Consider the following 17,103-nt stretch of genomic DNA (forward strand, 5'->3'; position numbering starts at 1 on the left):
TTTTTTTGCATATTGCCTTTGTCAAGTACTTACAGACAATTGTGTTGGCAACTGCAAGTGGTGCTCTTGTTGATGCCTGAAATTTCCATCTTTTTGTAACTTTTTATTATGCCGAGAAATGAGATGTATCATTGGAACACCTACAACAAGCTGGCAGCATCCACTCAAGTTGTCTGCTTTCTAACTCCAGCAGTTCTTATCCAATGTTCACCAACATTGGTCACAAAGTTTATGGGCATAATGTCTTAGCCAGGGTCAATAACAAAGTGATCCACCAAGTCATTGACACTTTATTTACTCTTAATGGTGAAAATTGAGAGTTTGTTTCTAATCCCATGTTCAGCAGACTTGGGTAACAATGTTAAAGGCAACAGATGTTTTGTTTGCCAGTGTTTTCATATTGTATTATAATATACATGTTGTACTATATGCCACAATATAAAGAGGTTTTTTGTGCCCCTATCCCCCCCCCCACCCCATGAGTGGTGGGGGCATATAGATTTGGTCTTATCCGTCCGTCCGAAGTTCGTGATGCACCTAGCTCAAAAAATATTTGATATAAATTGATGAAACCTTGCATGAGTCTTTATTATGATATGAACTTGCGCACCTCCTATTATTCGTCTGGCTCCGCCTAGCTCAAAAAGTATTTCATATAGATTAATTGATGAAACCTTGCATGAGTCTTAATCATGATATGAACTTGCACACTTCTTATTTTTCAACTGGTTCCATCTCCTATTTCCAGAGTTATGGCCCCTGAAATAGTCAAAAATGCGCCTTTTCACCTTGTGAGGCGCCTAGCTCAAAATGTATGTGATATGAATTGATGAAAACTTGCAATAATCTTTATCATGATATAAACTTGTGCACCTCTTATTTTCGTCTGGCTCCACCCCTTATTTTTAAAGTTATGGCTCCTGAATAGTCAAAAATGCACATTTTCACCTAATGACATGCCTAGCTCAAAAAGTATTTGCTGTAAATTCATGAAACCCTGCATGAGTCTGGATTATGATGTGACCTGGCAGTCTGGAACACTTGGCATTCTTCTGGAGAATCTTAGCATTTATTACAGAGTTATGGCCCTTGAAATAGCCAAAATAGTGGATTTTTTGTTTGTGATGCTCATAGCTCAAAAAATATATGGCCTAGAATAATGAATCCTTTATATAAAATGTTTGTTGAGGCTATATCCCCTTAAGACTACAAGCATTTGAATTATTGCCCCTTATTTGTAACAAATGTACCAATGGGGGTTGGGGGGGGGTGCGCACACCCTGTGTCCTACAGACACATTCTAGTTCTAATAAACATTCTATTAACTGAAATTTTAAGCATATAAAAAATTGCTATTTGCCCCTTAATAAATGCCCCCTTCAGCAAAATACATTTGCAGGTACAGAAGGGAATTCACAGTTCTTGAATTACTAATAAAATTTATTAGATTAAGTTCAAACATAACTCTGTCATAAATAATGATTTATCTCCCCTTTTTGCACTAATTTTTATATTACATTGCAAATACCAAATAGAATTTTAATTCAATATGTGGACCATATTTAAAATTGGTTAAACACCAAATATGTTATCCATGTTAAATAGAGTCAAGGGAAAGGACAACCATAATCTAATCAACTTTCTGTCTAATTCCCTTATCTCAGTTGTTGTATATTATTCATGTAATGACTTATAAATAAATAAAGTATGTTTAAACCAAATAGAGTCATTATTATTATTATCATTATAATTAATATGCAAGAAAAATAACTCTCCTTTAGTTGCTTTTTCTTGTAAATGTTGCACTTTCTCTGTCCAGGATATAATTCAGGGAACATGTAGCAGTTTACTGATAGGTGTCTAGGATATAATTCAGGGAACATGTAACAGTTTACTGATAGGTGTCTAGGATATACTGATAGGTGTCTAGGATATAATTCAGGGAACATGTAGCAGTTTACTGATAGGTGTCTAGGATATACTGATAGGTGTCTAGGATATAATTCAGGGAACATGTAGCAGTTTACTGATAGGTGTCTAGGATATAATTCAGGGAACATGTAGCAGTTTACTGATAGGTGTCTAGGATATACTGATAGGTGTCTAGGATATAATTCAGGGAACATGTAGCAGTTTACTGATAGGCTAGTGATTGTTTCTGTTCTTACTTTCTCAAATTTACTTTTATCTTGGTAAACATTTTGGAATAGTCTGGTGGCTCTTGTTTTCTTCATAATAACATCTTCCTGTTATTTCAGTTCCAGGGTTTTATGGGGACTAAAATGTTGCAAACTTAATTGAAAATTAGAATGTACATATTACATGTCAAGAACAGTTGCGCTTAGAGAAATTCTGAGAATTTTATGTTTATTTTACAGAAATACTTGAATGCGTTGGATAACTAACAGATACGTCAATAACACCATTCTGATGGGAGGAGAATTCTTAGATATCACAGTGTAATTCAACATTCAATATACGACCAGCGAGATGTTGTATTAACCATGTATTGGAAAAAGTATAGAGTGGATCCATGCTAACGATGAATTTTCGATGACTGTCCATACTGAGAGCTGTAATATAGGCTAAATTGTATTATAATATTTGACTTATGGTTATAATTGGTATATCAGAAGAATTGATTCTTAACATGACTTAATTATATGCCATCATAGGATATTTTGTTACCACTCAAGGAAGATAATTTGTAACAGAAAGAAAAAAATATGGAAGGAAATTTTCATTGAGACAGACGCTTTTCAGAATTGATGCATAGTATTGCTGGTATACTGCATTAACTAAAGACAGGGTAGAAGATGTTTTCGCGCCTTGCAAAATTTCGTAGTAAGTCGGACAGTTATGAGGACTTGGATCGTGTTGAGATGGATATTACCGACCCCAGTATGAGGGAGTATATCGGGATGGGGGAACCAGAACCTCCAGCTGAAGCCAGGCCACAGGAAGAGCCACCAGAAGGTAGTCTTTTATAATGCAGTTGTTTTATTTCAGTTAGTGAGAGTGGCACCGCAATGGTTAAGTCTCAATAGTTGCAATTTTCTTGTTTTAAAGGAAAGAGGTAATTTCAGCTATTTGTGCTTGACCATGCACATTGTATTGGGCTGCACCTTGTGTGGTATGTCAGCTGGATCCCTCATAGGAAAGAATTCCATACATATGGCGCTAAAAGCAGTAACAGATAGTCAGATGGATTAATGTCTGCAACCATAAGTTGCTGCACCAGAGACCCATCATTTTGCAATTACTGTAAAATAGTTTATTTCTTATTAACCTGTCTGGGACATCAGCTGTGAAATTTCAAAGTTTTAGTGAGAAATGTTTCTAGCATTCAAGATAAAGGGAGCATTTTTTGTCTTTTTCAGCTCCACTATTCGGAGAATAAGGGTGCTATTCTACTCGCCCCAGCGTTGGTGTTGGCCTGAGCTTTCTAGTTTAAAGTTTTTCAGCAATCTTTGTTTTTCTTTGTTACTATTGCTTATATCTTACTGTTAGTTCACATGAACAAATTTCTCAGCATGCAAACAAAGTATATGTAGGGGCTGGGCCCATTATACCCAAGGTCAAGGTCACCAAGGTGTTATACTTTGGTTATTTGTAAGAAAGTTTTTCGGCAACCTTTCTTTTTCTGTCATATCTTTGTCACTATTGCTTATATCTTACTGTAAGTTCACATAAACATTGTCCTTTGTCCAGCATACAAACAAAGAATGTGCAGTGACTGAGCCCATTATACATAAGGTCAAGGTCACCAAGGTGATATACTTCAGGGTGGGGGTGGTTAAGAAAGTTTTTCAGCAACTATTGTTTTTCTGTCATATCTTTGTTACTATTGCTTATATCTTACTGTAAGTTCACATAAACATTGTATAGCATACAAACATTTAGTATGTGGAGTGACTGGGCCCATTTTACCCAAGGTCAAGTTCACTAAGTTGTTACACTTGGAATTATTTTCATGTTAAATTTTTTTTGAAAGCTTCGTTTATAGACATATCTTTGGTACCTCAAAAGATAATGACTTGAAATTAAAACCATTTCTTTATAATCATCATCTGCATGTATGGTTACAATCCCATTAAGTAATTTTATTTTTGACAGTATTATGCCCTTTTCATACTTAAAGTTTTGGCAGTCGTTGCTTTCTGGATATAACTATAGTACAATATAAGGTAATGACTTGGTGTATCTTCTTATTGAGACATAAATTCATTTTACTGTCGAATTGCCGAATAGTGGAGCAGGCTGTCTTATGGACAGCTATTGTTTAACCTTTACCCTGCTAAATTTCTAAAATGGACTGGTCCATCATTCAGTTTCATTCTCATCCATCAGATGTTCGTCAAAATCCCGAGACGAACCTCTGATTTATTTCTGTCGTTTATTTGGTGAGCATGCGCACTCGTAATTACTACCGGGAGAAGTTTTAGCCAATCAATGTTCGCCACTATTTGGCACGCCGAATTGAAATTTCAAACAATATGTAAGCAAGGTAGTTGCTAACGATGGATAAAGGCGATATTCAATGATTGCGACTAATAAAGATTTATTACTGTTATTCGATGTTAAGAAATTTACCTGAACAAATAATAATATTCCTCGTAAGTCGGCATCGATATGAAAGGACGCGGTCACGCTTTTCACGGATGATTTTGATTGGTTCGCTACATTTTGTCCCGAAACGACGCTGATTGGCTGAAACGTTTTACCTGTAATGTAACCAAACCACAAATATCGGCGAAATGTGCCAGAGGTTCATCCGGGGAACCACGGTACACCTCTGGTATGCGAGAATGTTCAATTTAGGCAGCACCACTTATTATTCAAATGGGTTTGCACTGAAAATATACTGACTGAATAGCGAGCAGTGTAGATCAATCCATGCAATGGTCACAAAGGCAAAATCACTTGCCATCAACAGGATAAAAGGTTAAAATGTGACTGCCACAATTTTTTTTTTTTAACATAAAATATATTATTTGTGATGTTTATAAATCCAGTATCTGATAATTGATTTCACATATATTTCTCAGAATTGAATATTTGATTTACATAGTATCTGACTACTACAAATACTCCTTTTCCCCCAGGACTATAATTGTCCTATTGTCCTATGGAATAATCTTCCAATTGACATTCCCTTTCTATCAACCCTTGAGCAGTTCAATGCCGCTGTTTGCAACATTGAACAAACTTCACCATAACCTTGCTCTTCACCCATTTTTATGTTTAAGTTGCTATTTAAATCACTAACAAAATTTCTTTCCCTTTTATTTTGGCCCAATTTTCTTTTCTTTTCTACTAACAATCTTTGTGGCTTAACATGCACGAAAGTGTCTACGTTCCTGTAAAGGGTTAGACAGTAATGGAAGATAAAGAGAGCAAGAGACAGTGAGAGACAGATAGAGGAGAGAGGGAGAGAGAGAGAGTACTGTGAGGTTATTTTACAGTGTTGAGTACAATACTGAATTCTGTTGGATGAGTACGCAGCAGTAATAACCCATATTTGGAAGAGGTGAATGCTGAGTCCGAATATGTAACTGCTGTGTACAAATTACCTCTTTATTTCATGCCATAATATATAATAAAAACAGAAATGACAGTTAAATATCCAGACATTATTAAATGACATTCAGAAACAATTTTCACATTTACCACAAACATTAGAAGTTGATATCCTTCTGTCAGCATAGATATGTTCGTTATCATGCCTTGCGCCAAAAAATTGAAAACAACTTTTCATCAAATTACATGATCATCAGATAGGAAATGTTCTTACTAACACACTAAGTGCTCACACTTCTATGTTTCATTCAGAAATATGAAAGTTGTTGCAGTTTTTAGCTCGACTTTTCGAAGAATAGTCTTGCTATTCTACGCAGCCTGGTGTCGGCTTCAGCATCAGCGTCACACCTTGGTTAAAGTTTTGCATGCAAGTACATAATATCATGGCTATCATTTAAAGGCATATAGCTTTAAAACTGTATTTTGGCCAAATTATGCCCCTTTTGAACTTAAAAAAAGTCCTGGTTAAAGTTTTACATGCAAGTTACTATCTCCAAAACTAATGCAGATATTGAATTGAAACTTCACATGTGTCTTCGGGGTCATAAAAATTTGTGATAGCATTAAGAGCCATAACTCTGACATGCATTTTGGCCAAATTATGCCCCCTTTTGGACCTAGAAAATTCTGGTTGAAGTTTTGCATGCAAGTACATATGGCTATCATTTGAAGGCATATAGCTTTGAAACTTATTTTTTTCTTTTTTCTAGGTCAATTACCAACCTCACTGGGTCAAGTCCCATAACTCTGACATGTATTTTGGCCCAATTATACCCCCTTTTGGACTTAGAAAATCCTGGTTAAAGTTTTGTATGCAAGTACATAAAGCTATTACTTAAAGACATATAGCTCTGCAGCTTTTTTAGCTCACCTGTCACATAGTGACAAGGTGAGCTTTTGTGATCACCCTTCGTCCGTCATCCATCATCAGTCCGTCTGTGCGTGCGTCTGTCAACAATTTCTTGTCTGCACGATAGTGGTTTCATTTATGATTTTATTTTAACCAAACTTGCACACAACTTGTATCACCATAAGATCTCGGTTCCTTTCTTGAACTGGCCAGATCCCATTATGGGTTCCAGAGTTATGGCCCCTGAAAGGGCCAAAATTAGCTATTTTGAATTTGTCTGCACAATAGCAGCTTTATTTATAATTTGATTTTTACCAAACTGGCACACAACTTGTATCACCATAAGACCTTGGTTCCTTTGTTGAACTGACAAGATTCCATTATGGGTTCCAGAGTAATGGCCCCTGAAAGGGCCGGAATTAGCTATTTTGACCTTGTCTGCACAATAGCAGCTTTATTTATGATTTGAATTTAATCAAACTTACACAAAACTTGTGTCACCATAAGATCTTGATTCCTTAGTTGAACCAGCCAGATCCCATAATGGGTTCCAGAGTTATGGCCCCTGAAAGGGCCAAAATTAGCTATTTTGACCTTGTCTGCACAATAGCAGCTTCATTTATGATTTGATTTTAACCAAACTTGCACACAACTTGTATCACCACAAGGTCTTGGTTCCTTTCTTGAACTGGCTAGATTTCTTCATGGGTTCCAGAGTTATGGCCCCTGAAAGGGCCAAAAATTAGCTATTTTGAATTTGTCTGCACAATAGCAGCTTTATTTATAATTTGATTTTTACCAAACTGGCACACAACTTGTATCACCATAAGATCTTGGTTCCTTTCTTGAACTGGCGAGATTCCGTTATGGGTTCCAGAGTTATGGCCCCTGAAAGGACCAGAATTAGCTACTTTGACCTTGTCTGCACAATAGCAGCTTCATTTATGATTTGATTTTAACCAAACTTGCACACAACTTGTATCACCATAAGACCTTGGTTCCTTTGTTGAACTGACGAGATTCCATTATGGGTTCCAGAGTAATGGCCCCTGAAAGGGCCGGAATTAGCTATTTTGACCTTGTCTGCAAAATAGCTGCTTTATTTATGATTTGAATTTAATCAAACTTACACAAAACTTGTGTCACCATAAGATCTTGATTCCTTAGTTGAACCAGCCAGATCCCATGATGGGTTCCAGAGTTATGGCCCCTGAAAGGGCCAAAATTAGCTATTTTGACCTTGTCTGCACAATAGCAGCTTCATTTATGATTTGATTTTAACCAAACTTGCACACAACTTGTATCACCACAAGGTCTTGGTTCCTTTCTTGAACTGGCTAGATTTCTTCATGGGTTCCAGAGTTATGGCCCCTTAAAGGCTTTTGCAGCCATATAGAGACTTCATTTATGGTTTTATTTGATACAAACTTCCAAAATAACTTCAACAACAATAATTCTTGGATTCCATGACAAATCAGATCCAAGTGTAGGTTCAGAGTTATTTTATATCTGATTACCTCCCCTGATTGTAATAAAAATGGATTTATATCAGTAAGTACTTATAGGACTTATTTGAAATTTCATTATTGTCATTAGTTGGACTGAGCCAATCAGGGTAGATAACTATGGACTGATTCTATGTCAAATTACCTCCCTTTATTTATCCCCCCGCCAAAGGCGAAGGGGATATAAGAAATGCTCTCCGTCCGTGCGTCCGCAACGATCTTTGTCCGGAGCATAACTCCAAAAGTACTGGAGGGATTCTCTTCAAACTTCATACACTGATAGAACACATTGGGAGGAAGTGCAGTGTGCAAGAACAATAACTCTACCTTGCCTATTTTTGGAGTTATTCCCCTTTATCATATTTTCTTAAAAAATTTTGTCCGGAGCATAACTCCAAAAGCACTGGAGGGATTTTCTTCAAACTTCATACACTGATAGAACACATTGGGAGGAAGTGCAGTGTGCAAGAACAATAACTCTACTTTGCCTATTTTTTGAGTTATTCCCCTTTATCATATTTTCTTAATACATTTTGTCCAAAGCATAACCCCAAAAGTACTGGAGGGATTTTCTTCAAACTTCATACACTGACAGAACACATTGAGAGGAAGTGCAGTGTGCAAGAACAATAACTCTGTCTTGCCTATTTTTTGAGTTATTCCCCTTTATCATATTTTCTTAAAAAAATTTGTCCGGAGCGTATCATCTTTATGCATGAAGGGATTTTGATATATCTTGGCACAAATGTTTACCACCACGAGGCAGAGTGTTGTGCGCAAGAACCAGGTCCCTAGGTCTAAGGTCAAGGTCATACTTAGAGGTCAAAGGATACAAGAATAAAAACCTTATCCGGAGCATTACTTCTTCATGCATAGAGGGATTTTGATATAACTTGGTACAAATGTTCACCACCACGAGACGGAGTGTCACGCGCAAGATCCAGATCACTAGGTCTAAGGTCAAGGTCACACTTAGAGGCCAAAGGTCAGATTCAAGAATGACTTTGTCCGAAGCATTTCTTCTTCATGCATGGAGGGATTTTGATGTAACTTGGCACAATTATACACCATCATGAGACAAAGTGTCATGCGCAGTTCCCTTCTTTATATATTGTGACATTCTGGCACTCTTGTTCCCTGTTAGCTTTCCATTCCTTCTTTTTACAGTAGCCATATAGAAAAACATCATAGCTATACTGTTCATGAAAATTAGTAAAATTTAGCAGTAAACCATCTCACTACTGACTTATTCTTTCTTCCACATCTTTAAAACCCCTGATGCGAACCACAACTAAACGGTTCTTCAACTAAGCTTTCCCCAAAATTAATACTTTCAGACACTAACTTGCCAGGAACTTTAGACTTCAATCATAATATGCCCGGCGGGGGGATTAGCCATGTCTAACATGGCTCTTGTTTTAAATTGAAATGGGTATATCTCGTAACTAATGAAGATACTGATCTGAAATTTCATTTATGTCAACAGATTTATTTGGCAGATCCTTCTTTTGTTCACTTAGAATAATTTTTTTTTTTATTACTTTTCTTTTACGTTACTATAAATAGCTTATATTTAGTAACTTTTTTATTATTGGCCGTAGGGAAAAACCGAGACCACTTTTCTGTGGTACAACATGGATGGTACCTCCAATTTTTAGGTGTATTTTGACATATCTGTACCTTGTAAGAATTTTTTTTCTTTTTGGTTAAATTTCTTCCCTTTGTTGTTACTGTCCTTTGGACTTAGATATTTTTTCTGAGGACCTTCTTGTCTTCAAGTGCAATGATAACAGGTGAGCGATATAGGGCCATCATGGCCCTCTTGTTTCTTTTCTAGGTCAAAAATACCAACCTCACTGGGTCAAGTCCCATAACTCTGACTTGCATTTTGGCAAAATTATGTCCCCTGTGAACTTAAAACTTCTTGTTAAAGTTTTACATGCAAGTTACTATCTCCAAAACTAATGCAGATACTGGATTAGAACTCTATAGATATTCTAACATTACAGGTAATATTCCTGCTTCTGGGACAACAATTTGAATAGTCAACTGTCTTACGGACAGCTCTTGTTAATTTTACTAGTTTCTACAGTTTAAGTGCATTATACAAGGGAAGTAATCCCAGACAGAATCAGAAGAGTTGTCCTGTCCACTATGAAAAAAATATGGATACACCCGTACTTTGGATTCATGTCCAAGATGAAAGAAATTTGGCCTTTTTGGACTGTATGTTTCCAATATTGTTATAAAAAAACTTAAAAAGACCAGGAATACAGCAAAAATCATGCAGTACAATACTGGTTTCTATTGTATCATCACATGCAGAAAGAAAAGCTTTCCATTGGTTAAATTTATATAGGTATGAAGTAACATTTCAATTTCAATTTCAATTGGTTTATTTCTCTCAATTCATGATAACATGACATAATGAGGTACAATACATACTTATAACGAGGCTTATGCATTGTCAAAACAGCAGGTATAATACTAGCACTAAGTTCAATAATAATGATATTTTTGATGTTTATATTCTTGCGGGAGAGTAACAATTTTGCAACAGTACACAATACAAATACCACTTAATTAAGTTAACAGATCCGCACATTCTGTCCAAAACAATAGAAATTATTAAATCCATTGTTTTAATACCCCCCCCCCCCCCCAACTATATGGCATACATGTGTAATATTGTATACATATATAAAGTAGTGTTTCAGAGTGTCTGTTTAGACAGGTACGTTGTCTCTTTTTAACATAAAATTAAAAGCCTTATGGAACTTTAAAACAATTGATACCCCTGCTCTGTTACCCTGCTCTGTTACCCTGCTCTGTTCTATACTAGTAAACTATCAGTAAATCAGTCTGTTGAAGGAATTCTGTTACAACTTTAAAAGTATGCAAGTAGGTGATAGAAGGACAGAATGATGAAGGCTATGCTTTTTTATCCCCCGATGGAAGTCGGAGGGATATAGTTTTGGCGTTGTCCGTCCGAAGCCATATCTAGGAAGTGGTTGGAAATATTTATATAATACTTCATATACATGTTCACCACAATGAGTTTTAGCGGCCCGTCAAGTTTCAGTCAGATTGCCCAAGTAACACCAGAGTTATGACCCTTAGAAGTTTCTAGTGTTAACTATATAGGGTACTATAAATATGGCAATTTCTGCATCATAACTTTTGATATATTTGACCTTGAACTATGAAACTTATATAGAATTTAGAGCACCAATGTTAATGTGATTGTGCACACACAATTTCGTTTGGATTTCTTTGTAACTTCAGAGTTGTTGCCCTTTAATTGGTTAAAAATCCACATATTTGTACATAACAAACTTACCATTTGGTAGAATTTCATTAAATTTCTTTCATTCTTTTCCATGAACATTTATTATAAACATGTGAAGTTGTGCATCCACACCTGGTCACCCACTTGCCTTGGTCCACACCCCCTTCCCCCCCCCCCCCCCCAAATTTTTTATTTTTTTTTCCTTATTTTAGATTTTTTTCAAACCTTCCATGAATATTTATCAACATGCAACTTGTACCATTCTCCCACCTCGCTCCTCCACCCAGTCATGCCCACTACCGATCATGCATCCTCTGCCCACCCCCTTCACCCAATTTTTTTTTTTTTAATTTTTAATTTTCCATCAATATTTATAATCAACATGTGAAGTTTTGTTTCCTCACCCACCCCATTCACCTCAAAAAAAGAATATAAACATATATATATATATATATATTTCCATTCCTCTTTTTTAAAAAATGTTCAAACCTTCAACATGTTAAGTTGTAACTGCACCAATCTTGCCCCCAACCATGTTCAAGATATCTTACTTGATTGTGTTCTCTTAAGGACATCTGCTCTTTAAGTTCAAATGTACATGTTAAACAGCAACGCCTGGTGCCAAACCACTCACACAATATTTCGTTCCACCTAAACTTCAAGCTCACATTTCAATTAACTGTATTAATTTTAAAAGCTAAGCTTATTACAGTAAACATATACCATTCAAAATAAATCTTTAGTCAGGATCAAAGTATCATACATTTATTATGTACTCTTTAATTAAACATTTGTTTTCTGTTAAATTGATTTTGACTAATGAAATTATTCGCTTCTTAGTAACATCCTTAACTTTTTGCCGGATATATTTTTTTGCCATTCCTCACCACAAACCCTTTTGGCTGGGGATACCAATTCATCGAATTTGCTTGTTTATATTTGGAAGAAGGTAACTTTTTAAGAGATTGCAAAATTGTTCTCCTCTGAAAATTGTGTGTTGTTGTTTTTTGTTGTTTTTTTTTTTTTTAATAATACATCATTTTATTGACAATAGATTAGCACAATATACTGAACATATTTGTATTTTGGTTGCATTTTGTAAGGTTTCATGTGGTCTTGCATTTATAACTAAACTTCAGATATGAATATGTCTTAAATATAAGTTAACAGCATAATTGGATAATGCATAAAAGAGTTTCACGAGAATTTCGTATTAAAATCTAGGATATTTTCCTATTACCTCCCTTTTAAGTTTATATATTTGACTTTCTAAAAGTCACCAACCATAAAGAAACAATTGCTTTTTTAACATCATGGTAATAGATATTAAGCTACACCATTAGTTCAACAACACTGCTTTAAACAGCTAACTGACTTGTTTAATTTCTAGCAGAGTGTTTGTTTGTATTCCTATCTTTGTACATTATACCGAAACAACCACTTGAAACAGATCTTTCTATAAAACATCTGTTTCTTTATGTTTCATTCATTGGACCAAGCTCTCTTTGTATTGTTTGTTCTATATAGAATGCTGATAAGAGACCATTCAGTGTTTCCTATAAAGGAATTACTTTACTTTGAGAATTGTCCTTGAGTCAGTATTATGTGTGTGTGAGAGATAGATTGATGGAAGCTGATTTCTTTAGCTTCAAGTGTCACCAGGAACCTCCAGTGTAGGAGAGTTGACAGGATTCAACAATCAATAACTGTAAATTGTCCTTCATTTGATTGGAATTTTCTCTCTGACTGGTCTACTTGTTTTATATCTGGGTTATATAACACACAATTCATTGAAGTTGGAACCAGTCAGTTTCATGTAGGGAACTTGCAGAATAGTTGTTCACAGTGAATTTGAGTGACTGAATTATAAATGAATGATAGTTTTATTTTCCTTTATGAAAGTATGTTGTAAAATGTGTTCACAAATGAACAGAAAATTTCCAGATATATCGATATACCGGTAGCTCATAACATATTTCAATATTTTATTGTGCCCCCCCCCCCCCCCACCCCACAAGAGGCAACATTGGTGGGGGCATATAAATTTGGTCTTGTCTGTGCGTTCGTCCGAAGTTTGTGACGCGCCTAGCTCAAAAAGTATTTGATATAAATTGATGATATAAATTCATGAAACCTTGCATGAGTCTTTATCATGATATGAACTTGCGCATCTTCTATTTTTCGTCTGGCTCCTCCCCCTATTTCCAAAGTTACATGTATGGCCCCTGAAATAGTCAAAAATGCACACTTTCATCTTGTGACGAACCCAACTCAAAAAGTATTTCATATAAATTGATTAAACCTTGTATGAGTCTTTATCATGATATTTGCGCACCTCCTATTTTTTGTCTGCCTCCGCCCCTTATTTTGAGAGTTATGGCCCCTGAAGTAGTCAAAAATGCACATTTTCACCTTGGGATGCACCTAGCTCAAAAAGTATATGATTTAAATGGATGCAAACTTGCACGAGTCTTTGTCGTGATATGAACTTGCACACCTCTTTTTTTTTGGATGGCTCCTTCCCGTTTTTTTAAAGTTATGGCCCCTGAAATAGTCAAAAAATGCACATTTTCACCTAATTATGTGCCTAGCTGAAAAAATATTTGATGTAAATTCATGAAACCTTGCTAGAGTCTTTATCATAATGTTGCCTTGCACACTTGGCATTCTTCTTGAGTTTCTTAGTGCTTATTACAGAGTTATATGGCCCTTAAAATAGCCAAAATAGTGGATTTTCTGTTTGTGATGCTCATAGCTCAAAAAGTATATGGCCTAGAATAATGAATCCTTTTCATAAAATGTTTGTTTAGGCTATACCCTATTAAGACAGCAAACATTTGAATTATTTCCCCTTTTTTGTGACAAATGTACCAGTGGGGGGGGGCACATCCTGTGTCCTACAGACACATTCTAGTTTTTAAAAAAAAATGGTTTTCCACAGTTTTAATGTGGGCATCGTCAACTAAAAATTAAGAAAATAATGTTTGGCAACAAAATATAACAAAATTTAATGCATCTTCTGGACGAGGACATTTCTGGATTGGGGATAGCCTTGTTAGTTTCACTAACCTCTAATGATGGCTATAAATCCCAACTTGGATGTTTTATGTTACATTTTGTCCTAACTGTATAAGCCTGGACCTTATTCCAAAATTAGTGTACAAATTAATGCTGAAAAAAAAAATGCCTCTTCTGTAGCCTTTCCTCATAAATCTCCAGTTATATGTTATTGAAAAAAGGTATAATTTAAAAGTTTAATATATTAATGGTGATCAGGATGAAATTTGCTTAGCTCTGGGTCCCTCACCATGAAAAGAAAAAAAAGATTGATATATCAGCCAAAGTTTTTTGTTTATAAAGCGACCTCATTCCAACCCCATGGTAATGATTTTAGCATTGAAACAAATGTAACAGGAATAGTTGATTTCTAAGCTAAAGGTTAAAGAAGAGGTCATTCCAGTATAGTTGCCTACAGTTGCATGAGTTACCACTATGAAATGGAACTGCGGGAACCAGATAAGCTATGCCCCATACTGTGGTACTTCATTAAGGTATTGATGATTTCAAATATTTTCACCACTATACATTGTATCTAATGTAAGAACATTCTTTGATTTATTACAAACAAAAAAGACAAAATGTCTAAATATCCTGGAGAAGGAATTAATTTGTACAGCATTACTGTGATAACAACTAAATGTGATCAATAGATTTCTGTTCAGACATCTGTAGACTGATTATACAAGCGTGAACATTGCCTAGTGACAGCTCACCATTTGGCCTGTCTCTTTCTATTTGCCATTTACATCCATTCATATTGTAATTGTGGAAAAAGAATGTTTATTGATTGACCATAGTTATTACAGTCCATGAAATAAACAAACGTGTTTGTAAACATGGACGGATCCAAACGGAAGGGGAAGAAGCATTTTATAGAAATATTTCGATGGCAAACTACAATAAATATCCATAGCCCTGACTAACCTATAAACCGGGCCAGGCTATTTTAGAAGTACAACAACACATTTGACCCATTTAAACGAGTTGTACTCAGTGGATATTTTTGCAGATTTCATTTTGTGCAGAGAATCCATAATTATATATTTATAAATCATGTTGCTTCAAAACCTCACTTTCATTTGAGGAAGCCAATAAGGCTGCTGACTAGGAAGTTTGGTGGTTCTGCCCTGGTTCAAACCTGTGATTAAATAATGTCAGGAGGATCACCTTAAGTTTCCTCTACTTTAAAATGCTGGAGTGTCACCATACGTTCTTTTGACATTAAACCAGTAACCAAAAAGAAAGTAAATAAATAAAAGAAATATCACAAATTCAGTTATTAGCAATAGAAATTGAAAATTTGTAAGAAAGAGAAGTTTTGTGGGAGCAGATGTGTTTTGATTCAAGAACAACAGTAGTCTTTCTAATTTCTTTCCCAGATCTTCAGTAAGTGTCAGGTTTTGGTTAGAATATACAAATCGAAAATTTTCAAATAAGTCAGATCTCTTGATGGCAGTTTCGTTGGTATTGCCAACTGTATCATTACTTGAACATTTTGTCAGTTAAAGCAGGTTTTCATGTAGCTACTGGAATTAATGTCTGTAACCCTCCACTGCAAGTGTAAGACATCATGCAGGTCAGGTTTTATTGCTTCAGTGAATGTTTTGCATTTAAGTTGGTTCCTCAACAAGTATTGTATCCATGTCTCTTGCACCAAACCAAGTGAATCATTGAAAAGCTGAAGACAATAAACTTTACTGTGTAGCATAGCTGGTGCCTTCTTTAGGGTAAGCAATCACAGAACAGATAGACCATAAAATTGGTCATCTACTGTTCAGGAATACCTGTCGCATACCGTACATTTTCTCTGTCACATCCTCTGTACTCCTTGTGAAGCATACATCACTGTCAATGTCTTAATAAGAAAAAATAACGAATGAGGCTGATTTTTTCTGATTTCAGATACATTTACTATACAGCAAGCTATTGATAACATTGGTTTTGGCAAGTTCCAGATCAAACTGTCCATACTAACAGGAGTAGCATGGGTAAGACATTGTCAGTTAGTATGTAACAATTAACAGAAAGGTTTTTGCAAGTTCCAGACAAAACTGCAGTTATACAGACATGAGTAGCATGGGTAAGACATTGTCAGGAAGTCAATACATAACAGGAGTAACATGGTTAATAAAATCTGTAAAAAAATCCTTTGGAAGCAAAGAATGCATCCAAGAAGAATAATAGCAGACTTGGCTTTATTGAGTCTGTTCATGAGAGGTAATGGAATGTGCAACACCTCTCATGCCCACTAGCACCGGCTTAAGCCGAATTCTATTACACATAAGTTGAATGGACTCCATGATCCCAAAGGACCAGAAAATATAACAACACTGAATCCAAGTACGGGGAGACTGTCAGATAGTAGATATGTAACAGAAGGTTTTGGCAAGTTCCAAGCCAGAATGGGTAAGACATTGTCAGACAGTAGATATGTAACAGAAGGTTTTGGCAAGTTCCAGGCCAAAGTGGGTAAGATATTGTCAGACAGTAGATATGTAACAGAAGCTTTTGGCAAGTTCCAGACCCAAGCACCTGGGTAGAACCACCAATCTTCCATAAGCCAGCTGGATGGCTTAAGATTTCAACGTCCTGAGTGAGGCTTGAACTCACATCGGTGAGGGGCAAGTGTCATGAAGTTAGAGACCTTAACCACTTGACCACGGAGGCCTGGGGAAGACATTGTCAGGAAGTAGATACACAACAGAAAGGATTTTGCAAGTTCTAGACAAAACTGTACATAATGACTTGAGTAGCATTTTGAGCTCGACTATTAGAAGAATAGTCTAGCTATTCTACTCACCCTGGCGTCGGCGTCGGCG

General features: G+C 35.9%; 1 protein-coding gene across 5 annotated transcripts in view; it reads left to right on the forward strand.

The window, feature by feature from the left end:
* LOC123533531 (synaptic vesicle 2-related protein-like) overlaps positions 1–17,103 on the forward strand; it is a 64,934-nt gene that overhangs the window by 10,656 nt on the left and 37,175 nt on the right. For all 5 annotated transcript variants that reach the window (XM_053520329.1, XM_045315184.2, XM_053520331.1 and 2 more), the window contains exons 2-3: positions 2,379–2,976; positions 16,187–16,272. In XM_053520329.1, the coding sequence (XP_053376304.1) occupies positions 2,817–2,976; positions 16,187–16,272 (246 nt within the window). In that variant the 5' untranslated portion in view covers positions 2,379–2,816. The remainder of the gene's footprint in view (positions 1–2,378; positions 2,977–16,186; positions 16,273–17,103) is intronic.

This window comes from Mercenaria mercenaria, chromosome 12 (assembly GCF_021730395.1).
Source record: "Mercenaria mercenaria strain notata chromosome 12, MADL_Memer_1, whole genome shotgun sequence".
Taxonomy (NCBI): domain Eukaryota; kingdom Metazoa; phylum Mollusca; class Bivalvia; order Venerida; family Veneridae; genus Mercenaria; species Mercenaria mercenaria.